Raw genomic sequence first — 18473 nt, forward strand, 5'->3', positions numbered from 1 at the left:
TCCCTGGGAAAACCAGGGCCTTCTGGGCCAGGCTGGTGCCACCAGGATGACTGGAACTCTTTCTCTCTGAATCCTGTGCAACAAATGTGGAAAGCGAGGGATCGGGGGAAAGCATAAACCAGGGAGAACTGGTTCCATGGAGCTACTAGGGCATCTGCTCCGATTGCGAGGGGATCCCTTTATTCGGGACACAAACTGATGTAGCTTGTTGTTGAACCTGGATACCAATAGATCGACCTCTGGACATCCCCACGCTGGCATATTTCCCTGAAAACCTTTCGGGTGTAGGGACCATTGCCCCAGGCAGATCTGATGGCAGCTGAGATAATCTGCCTTCCAGTTCTCTACTCCTGAGATATGGGCCGCCGTTAGAACTGGCACATGGTCCTTTGCCCAGGTTAATATGTGGTTCACCTCCTCCCGAGTTGGCTCCAGGTACCACCCTGGTGGTTGGTATACTGCAGTGGCATTGTCGGACTGAACCCTGATGGGGCAGTCTTGAACCCCCACCGTCCAGGACCGTAGGGCCAGATGTACCGCCCGTGAAACCAGGATGTTGATGGGCAAGCTCTGCTCTGAGTTTGACCATCTCACCTGAGCTGTGAGCCCCTCCCTGGTTGCTCCGCAGCCTAAGAGACTGGCATCTGGTCAGTACTCTTCAAGACACCGGAAGGCTCTTCCCTTTTGCAGGTTCTGATCATGCAACCACTAGCTTAGGCTTAAGCGTGCCTGGGGAGATGAGGGCATGGGGTAATCCAGGGCTAGTGCTCTCTTGTTCCAAGCCGACAAGATGTCTTGTTGTATAGGCCTGGAATGGAATTGAGTGTAGGGAACTACCTCGAAGGAGGATACCATCTTTCTCAGAAGACTCATACAGTGCCGAATGGAGGGTTGCCTGGTGCCCCTTATCTGATGCACCTGATCCTTCAGGGCACAGATCTTTATGGGAGCCAGAAATATCTTTGCCTTCACTGTATCCAGGATCAGACCTAGATACTGGAGACTGAGCTGGTCTCGAGGCTGACTTTTCAGTATTTATGACCCAGCCCTTAAAAGACCCAGTACAGGTGCTAGGATCTTTGTAAACACCTGAGGTGCTATGGCAAGCCCGAAGGGCAGTGCCACAAACTGGTAAGGACAATCCTCTACTGCAAATTGCAGGAACCTCTGATGAGGCTGAAAGATAGGTACTAGTAAACTTGCATCCTTGATTTCGATGGAGGCTAAGAAGTCTCCTATCTGGTGCGAGGCTACTACCGAGCAGACTGACTACATCCTGAAGGAATGGATTAACAGATGTTGGTGCAGGGACCTTAGGTACAAGATTGGCCTCATGTCCCCATTTGGTTTTAGAACCGTGAACAGGTTAGAACAAAACCCTGTGCCTTTCAGACACCGAAACCTGTATGATCACTCGCTGATGTACTAACTGCTCTAGTGCTTGAAACTAATTTATTTTTGGAGGATCCGCAGGAACATTGGATCTTTAAAACCTCTGGGAGGAAGAAACCTCTGTAATTCCGGTACACCGTTGAGGCGACCCACTTGTCCTGCACCACTGTTCTCCAAATGTCCCCAAATTGGAGCAGCCTTCCTGCCACCCGATAAAGTGGGGGCCCCTCCCCGCAACCCCCCCCAGGTGCCGGGTTTCGTGACCCAGTTTATTTTTTTCTGGCCCTGGGGCTTTCCCCTGGCTATCGCCCTGTTGTTGGCGGAAACTGCCTTGTCGATGAAGTACCCGAGGAAGTCCCTGAGCTTTTATACGAGGGATGCTTGGTCCTTCTCTTCACAGGCAATCTTTTGGATCTACTTGTCCAGATCATCACCAAACGTTCCCCTTGGAAGGGGAACCCTGCCAATAACTTCTTACACGGAGGCTTGGCAGACCAGTTCTTAAGCCACACAATTGTGCGCATGTGTATAGACAGGCGAGAGACTTGCTGTGTAGAATCCTTTAAGGCATCTACAGCAAAACCCAGAGCTCAAGTAATATCTGCCCAATTTTAAGCAAAATCATCCTCCTGGTTAGGCCTATCAGGTCGTCTGACCTGATTCTTTAAGAACTGGCAGACTCCAATTGCTGCGACAGCTGGCTGAATAGCTGAACTGCCCAAATAAAAGGAAGGACTCCCGTTTCTTATCAAAAGGGACTTTCAAGCCCTGTGCCTTATCCACTGGACAAGGTATGTTTTTGTTTAAAGGAAGAGACTACCGCATCTAAGTCTGGCATGCTCCATTTCTTAAACTTTTCCTCTATGGGGTATAAAAAAGGGAAAACCTCTTAAGAGGAATGAAAATCCTGTCAGGATGTTCCCAATCAGCATACACCGCCTGTTCCAACAGCGGGTGCAAGGAGAAAGCCTGTGTCAGGGACCCCAAAGAAGACAAGGGAGGCTCAGAAACCTCTGCATGAAGTAACTTAAAGGCAGAACGAACAATCTCAATAAGAGTCTGGATCAAAAGCCTCTATGACTGATACCAACTGGACATCTTCTGGCCCAGATTCCTCAAAGGCAGACTCATCTGCAAGGCCTTCCCCTCAGCATCTAGCTCTTCCCCTTCCTCAACCTATTCCCGCTACAAATTAGGAGACTTAGCCCCTGTACACACGGTCGGAGATTTCCACAACCAAATCCGTCGGATTTTGTCCGTCGGATCTTGTCCGAAACTGTTGCATACACACGGTCGGACAAAGTTGGCGAAAAATCCGATCTTTCAGAACGTGATGACGTAATTTCGTTACGATGGGACTACATTTAGGCTAGTAGCCAATAGCTTTGATGTAGGAATTTGATGTGAGCATGCGTGGCACTTGGTCCGATCAAAATTCTCTACACATGATCGTAGTATGTCCGATCGGCCCAGTTGGGCGGGAAATATTTCCAACATGTTGGAAAATTGGGTCCGACGGATATTCCGACAGAATTAGTTCGATGCATACCACACACAGTCGGATTATCCGACGACACGGTCCAATAGGACACATTCCGACGGATTCTCCGACCGTGTGTACAAGGGCTTAGGGGTCCAGCCCCTGGAGGTTGCATTACAGGCAAAACCTCACAGGATCCTTGTGTCTTCCTTGCGAGGCTTGGATACCATTTATCTAAGCACATAAGCCTGTTTCACATAGATCTGATCGGTCAATCCCTTGATTAATTTATGAACCGTGCTGGGACTCCAGACCTGGAGCTTGAGAGAGCTCAAACAAACGTGCCCATCCACCTTGCAGACACTGGTAAAAAACTGAAGTACTTCCTGCATGGCAGTGTCCATTCACCTGAAGATGAAGTATAAACCAGTAAGGAATAATAGCAAGGGTGCAACGGATTGCCACCGAACCGTAATCTGAACGGGTCACCTTGTTCGGATCAGCAGACCACCCGATCCGCGGATTGCGTGACTTTGGAAAGGCCGCGGCTTCGGCCTAGCTCCAGAGTGGTGGCCATCTTGGTACACCTGGCGGCGGCCACAGTCTCGTTAGGAAGTGACGTTTCGTCGCCGCCATATTGCTACACCCCACACTCAACAGGGGGCAAGCGGACATCTTGTTAAACCCACCGGAGTTTTAGATTTCAGTTAGTTTCAACACAAAACGGAGCTTATATGCTTAAATACAGTATTTGTAAATTTGACGGACTGTTTAGATGTTAAATTTTAAAAGCAGCAGCAAACCTGCTGACGTTACATGGTTGCTAATGTGACAGAACACCTCAGATTTTAACATTTAACATTTAGTTAAATGTGAAAATATAAAGTCACAGGTCCCAGAATATTGCCTGGCCACGGAGAGAGAGCAGCGTGACTCGCACATGTGCAGTGCACACGTGGCTGTGAAGCCGCAAGCTGTCACAGCTGGGCACCCACACTTACAATGCCAGTGTCACAGAGAGGCATCGGGCGGCCGCATCGCTGGCACATGGAACAGGTGAGTGTCTGTTTATTAAAATTCAGCAGCTATAATTTTTGTAGCTGCTGACTTTTAATAAACTTAACAACCAGTGGAACTCCTCTTTAAGCCTGCATTTCACAAACATCTTCCTTGAACATATGTCTTTCAGATAAGGAAATCAAAGTTTGAAAACACCAAGGACAAAACTTTAAACTAATTACTAGAAGGAGTTCTGTTGCGTTAGCACGCCATCTGCTGGCGGGCACTGTGCGTGCTAAAGAGACAGTCAAGCAATTTTAGTTTACCTACTACATAGGCATGTTACACAATTTATATCAACATTTTTATATGCAACATTACTATAAAGTAAAAATATAAAAGGTCTAAGTATTTTTAGAAAAGGAAACATGTTATTCAAAGTTTAACATGGCCAGTTACAAAGTAGCAGATTTACAGTGTCCAAAATATCCTGCATTTCTAAAGAATTTTGTAATCTAGGACTCTTCTCAAAATTGATGTAGGACAGGGGGTGGGAACACTACAACATTCAGTGTCATTATCCCTGGACACATTTCAGCCCGCTGGCAATGCAGACAACAGGGCAGTATGAGATAGCACATCCTTGTGTTGCCACAGACACAAAACGCCAGGGCACTTTTCAGTCCTGACCAGGCCGCTATATTGCATTACCGCGTGTGTGTTAACATGCTTAGAAATAAGGAAGTCCATTTGTTTATATTGAGCTTCTGAAGCAAGGCAAGGACCAAAAGAGAAAAAGACGGTTTCTGCTTTTTTTCCCCCCATTGGCTTAAAGTGTAAGTTCACTTTTACAGAAAATCTGTAAGGTGAACTTGACACCCTCCCCATCCCACCTGGTCCCGCTGTACCAGACTGCCGTAATCCCCCACTGTACAGGTCAGGGGTTTGAAACCCCAATGGCTTAAAAGTCCAGCCAAAGTTTGTTTGGCTGTACTTCTCCTGTGGATCACAGAAGTACAGTTCATTTGTACTCTTGTGACCTGTTTTCAGCAGAAAGTGGGCTGAAGTCCACACTCTGCTGACGTCACCGCTGTGAGTCCAGGCACGTCATCACGACCATGGAGTCCGCCAGGTCCCGGGACAGTCACCTGGCTCAGGCCATCAGTGAGCAGCTAAGAGCCTGAGCCAGCCGCCCCCATCCCCTCCACAGCCCAGCACTCCAAAGAGTGAGGAGGGAGCAAAGCAGAGAGAGCTGTGATTGAATCTACATCAGTGGTGTTTGATCGCTCGGTTCTCAGTGTAGAGGCACCGGGGACAGATGCAGCATTGGTCCGATGCTGCATCCAACAAGGTAAATACGATTCCTAAAAGAAAAAAAAAAAGAAAATCCTGGACTTCCTAATTTCGTGTCCGCATTGCTAAACCAGTATGGATTACAAGCATTCTTATTGGTCAACACCATGGACGGTACTGACCAATGGGAAGCCATCTAGCCTGTACCTTTAACACTGCAAGGAGAGGAGAGAAAGCAGTCGGGATTTCAAATCCCCAGACCGGTGTATCTGGTACAGTGGAATTAGGTGGGATGGGGAGGGTGTCCAGATTTTCTGTAAAGGTGAACTTACATTTTAAAGACAATGTATAATTGCTCATCAAGAGTTACTGCATTTTGCACAGTAACTACTATTGGATCACACCCCACAATTAATATTATAAAGACCTATATCCATAAAAGGAAGAATCTATTTAGTTTTACAGTGAAGTGACAAATCTTGGTGTAGATTTTATTCTATAATAAATTCAGGTATCAACTTACATAATGAATTCATTAGGCTGGCAAACCGTTGTAGCCACTCCTCCCAGAACTACCCAAGGATTCAGCACGGTCTGACCTCCAGTTACAGACGTTCCGGCTTCTTCGGCAGCATCCTTAAAGCCCTGGATAATGAGAGGCATCACCTTGTCTCTTTCCTAGAGTAAAACACATCACAGATTAAGAAAACTATGTTCAAACCAAAATATGCTATGATAAAAATAAGGGTTTACAGTTTTCAATGCAAACTAAAACAAGTGGATGCTTATTGATAATCTTGTGTTATGTCCATGAATACTGCACAACAGCAGCAATAAGACACAGCAGCGGTTAAACTTCTACTGTGCTTTACATCCACTGTATTACTGCTAGAAAATTTGTATAAAAGCAGCAGGAATTTGTAGATCGTGATACTGAAAGAAATCTAACATAAGGTGAATGGGAGGGTGTTGGAAAAGACAGGGATATACAATGAAGCCAAAGTATGCCCTTTTCATACACAACATGGATTACATAGCAATGTACAGTTTGGTGTATGCAGTGTAATATAACGTTTGTGTCGTGAGATCCAGAGAACATGACACAGTACTGCTGATGTGTTTTGTTACCTTTTTACAATTTACTGAGAAACATTAAAATGGCCAAATCTGTGCAAAAAGTTTTTTTCCCCATGCAGTGGGGCCATGCCCACATTGCATGGGTCAACTGCTTTTTTCTAGGGGTGAGCACACAGTTCATACTCACCTTATCAGCCAATCCTCCGAAAAACCATGCCCCCTCCACCCATGGTCCAGTGTTGGGCTGTTTCGGTCTATGACATGTGCTCTGAGTGTGCAGACATCAGGAATAGCCCATTTTTAAGACCACTGGAGCATGGGGGTACCGGACTAGTCTTGTGCAGGAAGGATCAAAAGGGTCAGATAAGTATAACTCCGCCGTCTGCTCCCCTAGAACAAAATGGGTAGTGGGGGGGGGGAACATTGCCTGGAGTTCTGCTTTATTTTTATCAGCTGAATCACTGTAATCACTCTACTCTCCAGGAGGGAACTGCAGACTGCTTTGAAGTGGCTGTAGGATTTGATCAGTAACAATACTGACTGAAACCTGGGCTCTTTTAACCCTTCCATGGGTAATGCCAAGGCAGTGCACTGAAAGAATAAAACAATCCTCCGGGCACAGGTTTTATTTTTTTGCATGTGTTCTGCAGCCTTGTTAGAGTAACGTGGAAATGATCTGGGTGTCTATAAATCCACACACCAACCTCTATAGTGCGCAAGCTTACCCGTCTCTTTAGCAAGCCTTGAAACACTGGATGCATAATCAGGATGGCAGATTACTCTTGGCCTCCTTAGACCGAACCTAGGAGTGCTCACCTATGAGCACTTGCAAGTCAGAGTTGCCAAACTCCTGCAAAGATGCCGGGTGCAGAAGCTGATGAGGTGCTCTGTCCCAATCGCCTTTCTCTACTGACAGGGCAGAGACCCCCGTGGTCTCCGTAAAGATAAATCACTATCACTCTGTATTAGACAAAAAAAAAAAAAAACCCCACCAGTAATATAAAAAGGCAACCTGTAACAATATAAAAAAAGTAACAAAAAAAGGATCCTCTTGAACATACATACAGTGCCTTGCAAAAGTAGGAGCTGCAGAGTTCCACAGCAGAGACTGGAGTATCTGTACATAGGATAACAATAAGCCGTATGCTCCATAGAGTTTGGCTTCATGGCAGAGTGGCCAGAAGAAAGCCATTACTTTCAGCAAAAAAACAAAATGGCAAGTTTTGAGTTTGCCAAAAGGCATGTGGGAGACTCCCAAAATGTATGGAGGAAGGTGCTCTGGTCTGATGAGACAAAAATTTTACTTTTTGGTCATCAAAGAAAACGCTATGTCTGGCACAAACCCAACACATCGATTCACCCAAAGAACACCAGTGAAACATGGTGGTGGCAGCAGCATGCTGTGGGGATGTTTTTTAACAGTTGGGACTGGTCAGAATTGAGGGAAATCTGGATAGTGCTAAATAAAGGGATATTCCTGAGCAACACCTGTACCACTCTGTGATTTGAGGCTAGGATGGAGGTTCACCTTCCAGCAGGACAATGACCCCAAACACACTTCTAAAGCAACACTTGAGTGGATTAAAGGGGGAACATGTAAAAGCCCAGACCTCAGTCCAATAGAAAATCTGTGGTGAGACTTAAAGCGGGAGTCCGCGTTTTTTTTTTTTTTTTTTTTAAAAGCCAGCAGCTACAAATACTGCAGCTGCTGACTTTTAAAATAGTGACACTTACCTGTCCAGCGCGCCCGCGATGTCGGCACCCAAAGCCGATCTCTCGATCGTCTCTCTCGGGTGCTGCCGCCGCCATCTTGGGTATGGGAATCAGGAAGTGGAGCCTTTCGGCTTCATTTCCCGGTTCCCTACTGCGCATGCGCGAGTCGCGCTGCGCAATGAGGATGGACCCGCTGCCTCTGGGATCTGTGTGTTTCCCAGCAGGCAGCGGGGGACTTTCGGAAAGGGGCGTAATCTACGCCCCTTTCCGCAGAGAGCGATCCAGGAAGTGGGTGCAGATACCTGTACTGTACAGGTACCTGCACCCCCCTCCCCCCTCAAAGGTGCCAATTGTAGTGCCGGAGGGGGGGAGGATTCCAATGAGCGGAAGGTCCACTTTAGGGTGGACCTCCGCTTTAAACACTGCTGTTCACAAGCTCAAACCATCCAACTTGAAGGAGCTGGAGCAGTTTTGCAAGGAGGAATTGGCAAAAATCCCTGTGGTCAGATGTGGCAAGCTCAGAGAGACTTATCCAAAGCGACTTAGACCCCTTTCACACTGGGGCTTTTTTCAGGCGTTTTTCATGCGCTTTAGCGTTAAAAAAAAGCGCCTGAAAGAAGCCGCAACTGCAATCCCAATGTAAAAGCCCGAGTGCTTTCACACCGAGATCCCTTTCACACTGGGGTGTTTTTCAGGCGCTTTAGCGTTAAAAAAAAGCGCCTGAAAGAAGCTGCAACTGCAATTCCAATGTAAAAGCCCGAGTGCTTTCACACTGAGGCGCTGCGCTGGTAGGGCATCAAAAAAAAGTCCTGCAAGCAGCTTCTTTGCAGCGCTTTTGGAGCGGTGAATACAACGCTCCTAAAGCGCCCCTTCCCATTGAAATCAATGGGAAGCGCCTGTTAAACGTCTGAAAAACGCTATTGGCAGCAGCGTTTTGTGGGCGCTTTTAACCCTTTATTTGGCCACTAGCAGGGGTTAAAAGCGCCCCAATAGCGCTCGAAAAACGCTGGTAAAGCGCTGCTTGTTTAAGCGGCGCTTTACGAGCATTTTTCGGGCGCTGACATTGTGAAAGGGCTCTTAAGGGCACTTGGGCTTTCACATTGGGACTGCAGATGAGGCTTCTTTCAAGCGCTTTACAGTGTGAAAGGGGTCTTAAAGCTGTGATAGCCGCAAAAGGTGGCTCTACAAAGCATTGGCTTTAGGGGGTGAATAGTTATGCACATTGACTTTTTCTGTTATTCTGTCCTATTTGTTGTTTGCTTCACAATAATAGAAGAAAAAAAAATCTTCAAAGTTGTGGGCATGTTCTGTAAATAAATTGATGCAAATCCTCAAACAAGCCATGTTAATTAAGGTTATGAGGCAACAACACACGAAAAATGCCAAGGGGGGTGAATACTTTTGCAAGGCACTGTACACATGCACATACATAAACCCCAATTACACATCCCCACTCATGGCAGAGGTAAAATTAAAATTTAATGGCAATAATTTAAAGGAGAAGTACAGCCAAAGCTTGTTTGGCAGTATTTTTCCTGTGGATCATAGGAGTGAAGTTCATTTTGCACTCCTGTGACCCGTTTTCAGCAGAGAGCAGGCTGAAGGTCGCTTTCTGCCGACGTCACGGATGTCAGTCCTGGCACAGATTCATCGCAACAAAGTCCGGATGCGCCAGATGCCTGGACTGACACCAGGTAAATAAAAATTATTATCATAATCGTACAGTACAGGATTTGTAGTCAGACCAGGAGACGCCCCAATTAATGTAGGGGTGGGCAACATCACAGCAAACAGGCACACAGAAAACAAAGATCAACAGACCCAGATGACGGCTTGAAGCACCTTGCATCAGCAGAGGCCTGGAGACCAGCCCAGTATTACTGAGAAGGTATTACCCCAGGAGCTGTCTAAATAAACGAAACTACTTTAAAAACCTGTGTTGTGTTTTTTTTATTGACACTTTTTCCGTCAGGTGAATGGGGAGGGGTACATTGTACTCCATACTCATTCACATAGGGTGGGGGGCCGGAATCTGGGGGCACCCTTATTAAAGGGGGCTCCTGGATTCCGATAAGCCCCCCGCCCTCAGATCCAGACAACCAACGGCCAGGGTTGTTGGGAAGACGCCCTTGTCCTCATCAACATGGGGACAAGGTGCTCTGGGGTGGGGGGCCCCCGCTTCCCCAAAGCACCCATCCCCCCCATGTTGAGGGCATGCGGCCTGGTACGGTTCGGGGGGGGGGGGGGGCTTGCTCATCCCCACCCCATTTCCTGACCTGCCGGGCTGCATGCTCGGATAAGGGTCTGGTATGGACTTTGGGGGACCCCCACTCCGTTTTTTTGGCGTAGAGGTTCCCCTTTAAATCTATACCAGGTGACGGGGTGAGGTGTGAATCTCACCAATGGAGACGGCGACATTGACTTTGTTAGTCCCGTCTAGCTGGAGTCACGTTCACGTGTGTGGGCAAGTCCGTTCATTTGAAAAGTTCGGCGGACTAGCACACAGTCCGGCGGACAATTTTGAGTCAAGACTTCTTACTAAGTCCGTCGATCTTTTGGGAAGAAAAAGTCCGCCGGATAGTCCGATCGTGTGTAAGCGGCATTAGAAACACCAACTAGTCTGGTAGAATGGGGACCCAATGCGGAAGGAAGATCCCTTAAGTTGCGGGTATAAGACGCTGAAATTAGCTGCTTGAGCCACCTAGCAATGATGGAAGCGAAATCAGGATGTCTTTTCTTGGGAATTTCAGGGAGGACAAAAAGGAGGACTCAATTTTTCTGAATAAAAATGGGCTGGCTAGGTAGACCTTAACTGCTCTGGCCGCATAAAAGGAAGTGAAGTGAAATCTCCTTGCCATGCTTTGGGGCAGGGAGGATAATTTCCTCACTGAGGTGAAAGGAAGAGTCCATCTTGGGAAAGAAGAAAGGTCTGGGTCTCAGGACCATCTTGTTTATATGCATGATAGGAAAATACAAGAAAAAAAAACACCAACTCAGAGATATGCCTGACCACCAATAAGGTCACCATACTGGCAAGATCCCCCAATGAGATATCCTAAACTGCTTCAAATGAAGGACCAAAAATAAATACTAGCTTCAGATCTGAGGGAGGATCGAAATGGGGTATTGATATCAGCAACTCCCTGTACAAAAGATCTCGAAGAGTTCAAAGTCAAATATTTCTGGAATAGAATAGAATGAATAAAGCAGAAACTTGCCCCCTTAAGCTACCAAGAATCAGATGCTGGTCCAGGCCAGACTGGAGGAAGACTAGGATAGGAGGGATAGAATATTACCCCCCGGGATTGAGGTACCTAGTTTCCCACCAACCCAAGTATGCTTTCCAGATGCAATGGTATTTTCTAACGAAAGGTAAGTTTTCCTCGCCTTGAGTAAAGTGGGAAAGATTTAGAAATCCCCCCCCCCCCCCCAATCTTTTATAATCTGGGTTTCAAGGACCATGTCGTTAAAGCCAGTTACAGAAAAGCAAGATGACACAGCCTTGTGGCAGGAGATCAAGCTCATCTGCCAGGAATCTGTGTATGTCCATGCACCAAGTTCTCCCAGGCCAATGAGGATCACCGAAATCTGTTCTTCCTCTATGTTGCAAAAAAGTTGAGGAAGAATCTCACTGAGGGTAAATGCATATACCAGTAGGAATGTGGAGGAAAGTTGAGGAAGAATCTCACTGAGGGTAAATGCATATACCAGTAGGAATGTGGACCAAGTAATCACAAGGGTATCAATTGTGGATGATTACTTGGTCCACATTCCTGGACCTGGCCAAAATCAAGTCTAGTTTTTGTTAATGTCCACATATAGGCGTTTGCACTCATTTGCAGCAGTGAAGGACAACCTGACCACCTTGATAGTCAATGAAAAGATGGCCTGTATTTTACATGACTCACACCAGCTTCCTTTTCACCAAAACTGAATGATCAATCCCAGCATAGACAACCATACCTCTGTACCATGTTGCTTTCTTGTCTACAGATCTTCTGGGTATAATTGTGGCTTTGTATCATGTGACACTCCTGCTATAGAATCGCCCTTTTCCCTCTGTGTCCCTTTCACAGCCACTTCTTGCAGCAGCTATAGCCTAAAACACACCCCTTTGTAGTATTTCAGACTCTGCAAATGATGTAACTTTCTTTATATCTCTGATGGTGGGTGGGATTGAATACATCCCAATTAGCATTCAATCCCGCCCAGTCACACCTACAGGAAGAGTCCAAACCTTCCAGGTCCAAACCTCACAGCATTATTCAAAACGCTATGGGTGGCTTGGTGTGAAAGCAGTCTTAAGAATGTTTTGGAGCTGCTGCAGTTAGGGGAGGTTCAACCTCCCCTAACCTCCCTCTTCTGAATGGGGAAGAATCACGTTGAGGATAGGAATGTTTTGAACCGCTGGCCGCAGAATAACGAAAAAAAAAACTGATGCACGATTTGCATTTTCCCGCATGCCTGGTGGTCAAAGTAATTGTACATGAAGCCTTAGAAGAGGTACACATGATGAGATTATCAGAGGAATGATCATTTTTTTTTTTTTGCATGGTAGTCGCATATTGAAAATTAATGGTTTACTAAATTCTTGTACGATAGAGGAGATGTAATGTGTTGTAGTGTATTCACATTTTGTCTTTGAGCAACAACTGTACTGATTAAAACAGAAATCGTAGGATCTGGTATCGTGCGAGAAATATGTTCACATTTGTCCTATAGGATCATTTTGCATGAATTGTTGGGATTGGGTCTCGAAGCTGTGTATTAATGATCAGATTATTGTACGATTGCTTTGAAAGCTGTATTTTTTGTACGATTATCTGATCGTGTGTATGGGCTATTACCTGACCTTTCTACCCCCTCTTGGCAATTAGCGTCCCTGTCCTGTTCTCATTTCTTTTTGTTTGTGCACACCTGGGTCATTGGACTTGTTCGCTCAGACCTGTGGCTCCAACCATAAGGTTGTGTAGTCGACTTTCTACCATATTGCCTACCTTATGTTGTACAAAATCTTGTCATACTTTTCTTGAATGTACAAGCTTGAATGTACACTAAACCCCCGCATAGGTAAACAATTGATTTTTATTGCTTAAAACCTTCAATAAAAATTGGTGGTGTGAAAGAAAGATGTGCCTTCAACATTGTGGGAATCAGTGAACCCAATGCCCCCTGGCTTTCAATAGCCATGGCGTCAAAGCCAGACACAGTAAACCTGGGTGGTAGAAAGGGCTCCGGGAAGGAAAGCACTCCCAAAGAGACAACAGCCAGGGAGTGTCCGTGACCAGCTGCACCATGTCAGCATTCCACGGACAACGAGGTACCTTCCTGTTGATGCAAGATGATTGTGCTTGGGGTCCCCCAATGTAGGTAGATCTGACGGAACATACCTAAGGGCAGGGACCATTCCGCCTGATCAGCATCTGGCGACTGAGGGAAAGCCACTTGCCAATTTATGACACCTGGGATGTACAAAGTAGAGAGAGCTGGAATGTGCTGTTCCGCCCACCGCAGAATGTGAGAGAGGCTACAGAGTGCACTTGAAAAGGGGGGGGGGAGCCAATACCTCTAGCGGGGGACCCAAAAAAAAGAAGAGGATCAAGACTGCTCTGTGCAAAGAGCAGCCTTGAATTAGCTGCTCAATGACCAGACCATTTTTTGTGATACGGCACTGCGTTGCTTTAACCTCCCTAGCGGTGATCCCGAGTCTGGCTTGGGTTGGGACTTTAGTTCCACGAGCGGTAACCCCGAGCCAAACTCAGGATCGCATCGCTGGATACAGGGAGGATACAGGGAGAGTTACTTAGCTTGTCCCCTGGATCCAGTGATGTCCTCCGCACTGTGTGATCGAGCTGTCCTACGCTCGATTTACACAGTGCACGAATGCCACCGAGCTCAGTTCCCTGCGACGTTACGGCGCACGGGAGCGTAGATCAGCGCCAAATTCAAAAAAGTAAAAAAACACACAAAACACACACAGTACTGTAATCTTACAGATTACAGTACTGTATATATAAAAAAAATTACACAGCCCCTTTGTCCCTAGTGGTCTGTGCAGTGCCCTGCATGCACTTTTATATTATAAATACTGTTTTTTCTGCCTGGAATTTGGAGATTGTCCATAGCAACCAGAAAGTGTCCCTTTTTCAGTTTTTTAGGATTTGATTACATTATTGAATAATTGTTATTATTATTATTTATTATATTATAAACTTTATCATACCCGGGATGTCTGCTAGACTCTGGTTTGAACAGATTTAAGAGAGTTATTCCTAAGAATTACAGGACTACAATATAAAACGCCAAATTTCCATGCAAAATAATTGTACCGCTTTCAGCACCTAAAACCAGAACTAATCATACAGCCAGGGAGGTTAACGGACAATGCATAATCCAACGCTTTACCCAAACAAAATTGGCGCCTTTTTTCCCCCACAAATAGAGCTTTCTTTTGGCGGTGTTTTTTGCTGTAATAAATAGCCCCATCGGGCTTGGTGGAGCCAGGAGCGTTAGGCACCGCCCATTGGAGGACTTGGAACCCTTGTCAGAGGAGCTAGTGGAGCGAAAAGGTCTGTTATGGGCAGTGAAGCAAGGCGTAGACTTTTGATGTGGTTTATCCCCTTCTTGGCTTGTGGGTGGCAGGTACTCGTGCCACCCATTAGGTCCTTGATGATGCAATTTAATGTAGCACTGAAGATATGTTCCCCCTGGAAGCATAGATCATAGGTCTTTTTAGTCAGCAGCCCAAAATTTGATACAAAAGCACCCCTTTGAAGCACCACCACCAAGACAAAGAGCTTGGAAAATAGCTGAGCAGCATCTACGGATGCATCACATACATATTTCAGGCTTTGGACAAACTGGTCCACCAGTTCCACATACACCTGTCCGGCATTTAAACCAACTCGGCCCTGTGGTCCACAGGATCTTAAAAAGGAGGAAGACTGCTCCACCAGTACCACGGTTGCTTTTAACCTCAAAATGGGAGGTTCCACCACAGAAGGTGAAGTCCACTTCTTCAGAAGGGCCTCCACAGAGGGGTAACATACTGGCTACAAGAAAAAGGGTTGCCATGCATTCCAATAACAGGCTCCCATGCATGTCTATGGGAAGTCTACCCTAAAATGGCCAGTCTTCCTGTCCACTCACACATGGCCACAGGACAACCAGTAAAATAGATGCTGGATGCACATGGTTGCAATGCAGCCTCCCAGACCTCAGAAAGGGAACCACGGCACACGGCATAGGATGCCCATAGGGTCAACAAAGTAAGCCCCCCCCCAGCACCCAGGGATGCACAAGAGGGGAGCCCAGACTACCCAGTCGTCAATCCAGGGACAGGGAGGGAGTGGGAGGGAAGCTCTCTGCAAGGAAGTACAGGAGGAATATCAGTGGCAAGAGGAAAGGAGGAGACCTTGCAGGACCGACCACTTCACGAAGTACCTGCACCCCACACCATGTCCGGGGAGGGAGGAGGGGCATCTACTTCTCAATCTAGGGGAGCATGTGGGTAAAGGTCCGCAAGACAGCTCCTCCTCTTCACTGAAGTTGGGGAGGGGCTGCCAGCCAGGGTAACAGTGACACAAAAGGGTGGCTCTTGGTCATGCGTGTCCTCTCAAGGCGTTTGACCGCCTCGGTCCAGGACGGGGCTGTTGCAGCCAAAGCAGCATGTAGCCAAGAATCTGCATGCGCTCAATGGCCAAATCGGGGTCCCACTGACTCTAGATTAGTCAGCATGTTGCTCAGCCCAGCTGTTAATCGAAGTTCTCTGCAGGAGTAAAGTCCAGGAAAAAAGGGGGAGGGGGAATGGAATATGGAACCACAGGTCCCAGAAGGGAACCAGGTCCTTACTCCTAAACACAAGGTCGAAGAACTGTGTTATTTTCTACCTAATGTCCTATTCCTGCAGGTGGCACTATAAAACCCTTATGGTCAAGAAGAGAAGGAATGTGTGTCATTAGAGAAATTTAGATTCTGTCATACTTTCAGTTCCAGTGACAACAGTCATCTGGACAAAGAGTAAATCCTGCTAGTGGAACACAGTTTAAAAAAAAATAAAAAATAAATAAGTTTTGGCTTTAGATATACTATTACTTTATTTAAGAAAGCGGTACTTTTAAGTTTAATTTGCATAGAACAAATCTTATGACAAAAGCTTAAACCTTACAAAACTTGGAGTACAAGACTTTTGGATTTTGAAACAAAGCTGAGTGCCATGGAACAGACATTTAAAAAAAAGGTATGCAAACTTCCCAATTAAAATATCCAGATCATTTCATGTTACATGTAAAATCAACTTTTTTTGACACCATTAGTTTCATACACTGCAGCAAATCTGCTTGATGACCCATTCATCGCCTACACAGTTTCTGAAGGCAGAACCCTAGGAACATGCATGCCATTGGAGATTGTTCACATCTAGGGCTGAAACAACTAATGTCTCTAGGGCTGAGACAACTAATCGATTATGAAATTAATCGATTACTATTTTCATAATCGATTAATCGGCTAGTAACATAACGGGGTTAAAAAAAACTAAAATGAGCCCTTTATAGGAAGAAGAAGAAGAGGAAGAAGAGGAAGAAGAGGAAGAAGAGGAAGAAGAGGAAGAAGAGGAAGAAGAGGAAGAAGAGGAAGAAGATGAGCAAATCGCTACTGTAAATATTACTTTCAGAGTTCTACAGTAAAAAAAAAAATGAACCCCTTACAATAGTGATTATGTGTTTTTTTTCTGTACTATAAAAAGGGCTAATTTTAGTTTTTTTTTTTTATTAACCCCATTATGTTACTAAACGTCTTAGACCTGGTTTACGCCTATGTGTTTTTTGGTGCTTTTTGCAGAAACGCACTACAGTTCGTATACATGGTTTCCTATGGGACACATTCACATCTATGCTTTTTTCAGCCGCTGTGTCAGGGACTACCATCTTTTTTTTTTTTTATATGCAAAACAGCATTTTTTTGGTTCAATATAGTTCAATGGAAAAGCATGTAATGTGTTTTTGCAGCAATTTGCATTTTTTTTATCTGCCCAACAAATTGGCCAAAAAAATAAATAAAAATAAAAATGCAAAAACGCAAATGCAAAATCACGTGCGCAAAATTCAAAACTCACAGCAAAAAGCACTTTGCAGAAACAGATCAAAAGCAAATTGCATAGGTGTGTACCAAGCCTTATGTTGCCCACTTTGTACATTCGCTGAATGAAAGAATGTTGTTTGTTTGAAATTTTCACTTGTCTTTAACATTCCGTTTTTAAAATGAATGTAATTTCCGAGCGAAAACCACATACACTGTCTGAAAATTCCTTTAACCAAGAAGTTTTCTATTATTTCCAAATTTTCACTGTGGTTGAAAATGAATGTCGGTTTGACCCCACTAACGATTACAAAATTAAATTTTTTTGAAGGAAGACATAGTATATACAGTATATCTCTTCTGTCTGTTATTCTCAGAGTGGATTAGATATTTTGCTCCCTAACCATATAGTTGGTTATTTATATTTACTACTGTATAGAGATATTTAACCACTTTCAGACCGGACCATTTTGCTGGCTTATGACCAGACGACTTTTTGCAATTCGGCACTGCGTCGCTTTAACTGACAATTGCGAGGCCGCCCTTTTGGACGTTTACATGGTGTTACAGGGCGTAACACACCAAAGGGCCCCTCCATGCCTCATTTGGATTGGTTTTGAACATCCTGAAGGTCAAAGACTTCTTGTGTCCCTCTCTGGGCTTCAACCCTATCTTGCCCCCATGCAAAACAAGAAAAAGAGAGAGTTCTTTGCATTATAAGACTGACAGTTAAGACACTCAGCAAACACAATTGGACACTACTAGAAATCCCACTTTGTGGCTGAGGGAACAGGAATCAATGTCTCCAATGGGCTCGAAGAGCCGTTTCTGAAGTGCCGAAAGAACCAGATTTTAGCTCCACAGGCTCACAGGGAACAGACAGGAAAGTTCCTATACAAAGGTCTTAATCATAGAGTGAAAAGCTAGAGATCTCTGAAATAAAACAGAAAAAAAGGACAGAAACCAGACCCTTGATTTCGCTGAAAGACAAATGCATGGTCCAGACCCAGCTGCAGAGAAACTCCTGCAGTGTAAGCCTCAAAATTTTAGCTTTTAGCAACATTGGAATTTCAGAATCAGAGATACCCCACCCCTCAGAACGTACTCTTTAACAGTAATGCCATTAAAGCCAGTGACCCTGAAACAGATAGGATGTTCTGTCCCAAGGATCAATTTGCTGACAATCTGACCTCTGCCAGGAGTTCTAACAGGTCGGTGTACCACTAGGGTATCTGAAGTTTCTCCTGCGGAACGAACACTCCGGCCTGAGCTGTGTCGAGGACTAGAGCCAGATATTCTAAAATGAGTTAGCCAGGTTGTCAATTAGAGCCCACACCAACAGTTTCCTCAAAAAGCTACTGTGACAGCATTTCTCCACCTTTTTTTTCAGTCATGGCACCCTTTAAAGAGTATGCAGAAGCTTGAGGCAACCTAGTATAAA

At 45.4% G+C, this 18473-nt stretch overlaps 1 protein-coding gene across 3 annotated transcripts in view; it reads right to left on the reverse strand.

The window, feature by feature from the left end:
• Positions 1-18473, reverse strand: part of SEPHS1 (selenophosphate synthetase 1) — a 94848-nt gene that overhangs the window by 21008 nt on the left and 55367 nt on the right. For all 3 annotated transcript variants that reach the window (XM_077472473.1, XM_077472472.1, XM_077472474.1), the window contains exon 5: positions 5688-5842. In XM_077472473.1, the coding sequence (XP_077328599.1) occupies positions 5688-5842 (155 nt within the window). The remainder of the gene's footprint in view (positions 1-5687; positions 5843-18473) is intronic.

The sequence above is a fragment of the Lithobates pipiens genome, unplaced genomic scaffold, assembly GCF_037356315.1.
Source record: "Lithobates pipiens isolate NorthernLeopardFrog02 unplaced genomic scaffold, aLitPip1_a1.2 Scaffold_8, whole genome shotgun sequence".
Lineage (NCBI taxonomy): Eukaryota > Metazoa > Chordata > Amphibia > Anura > Ranidae > Lithobates > Lithobates pipiens.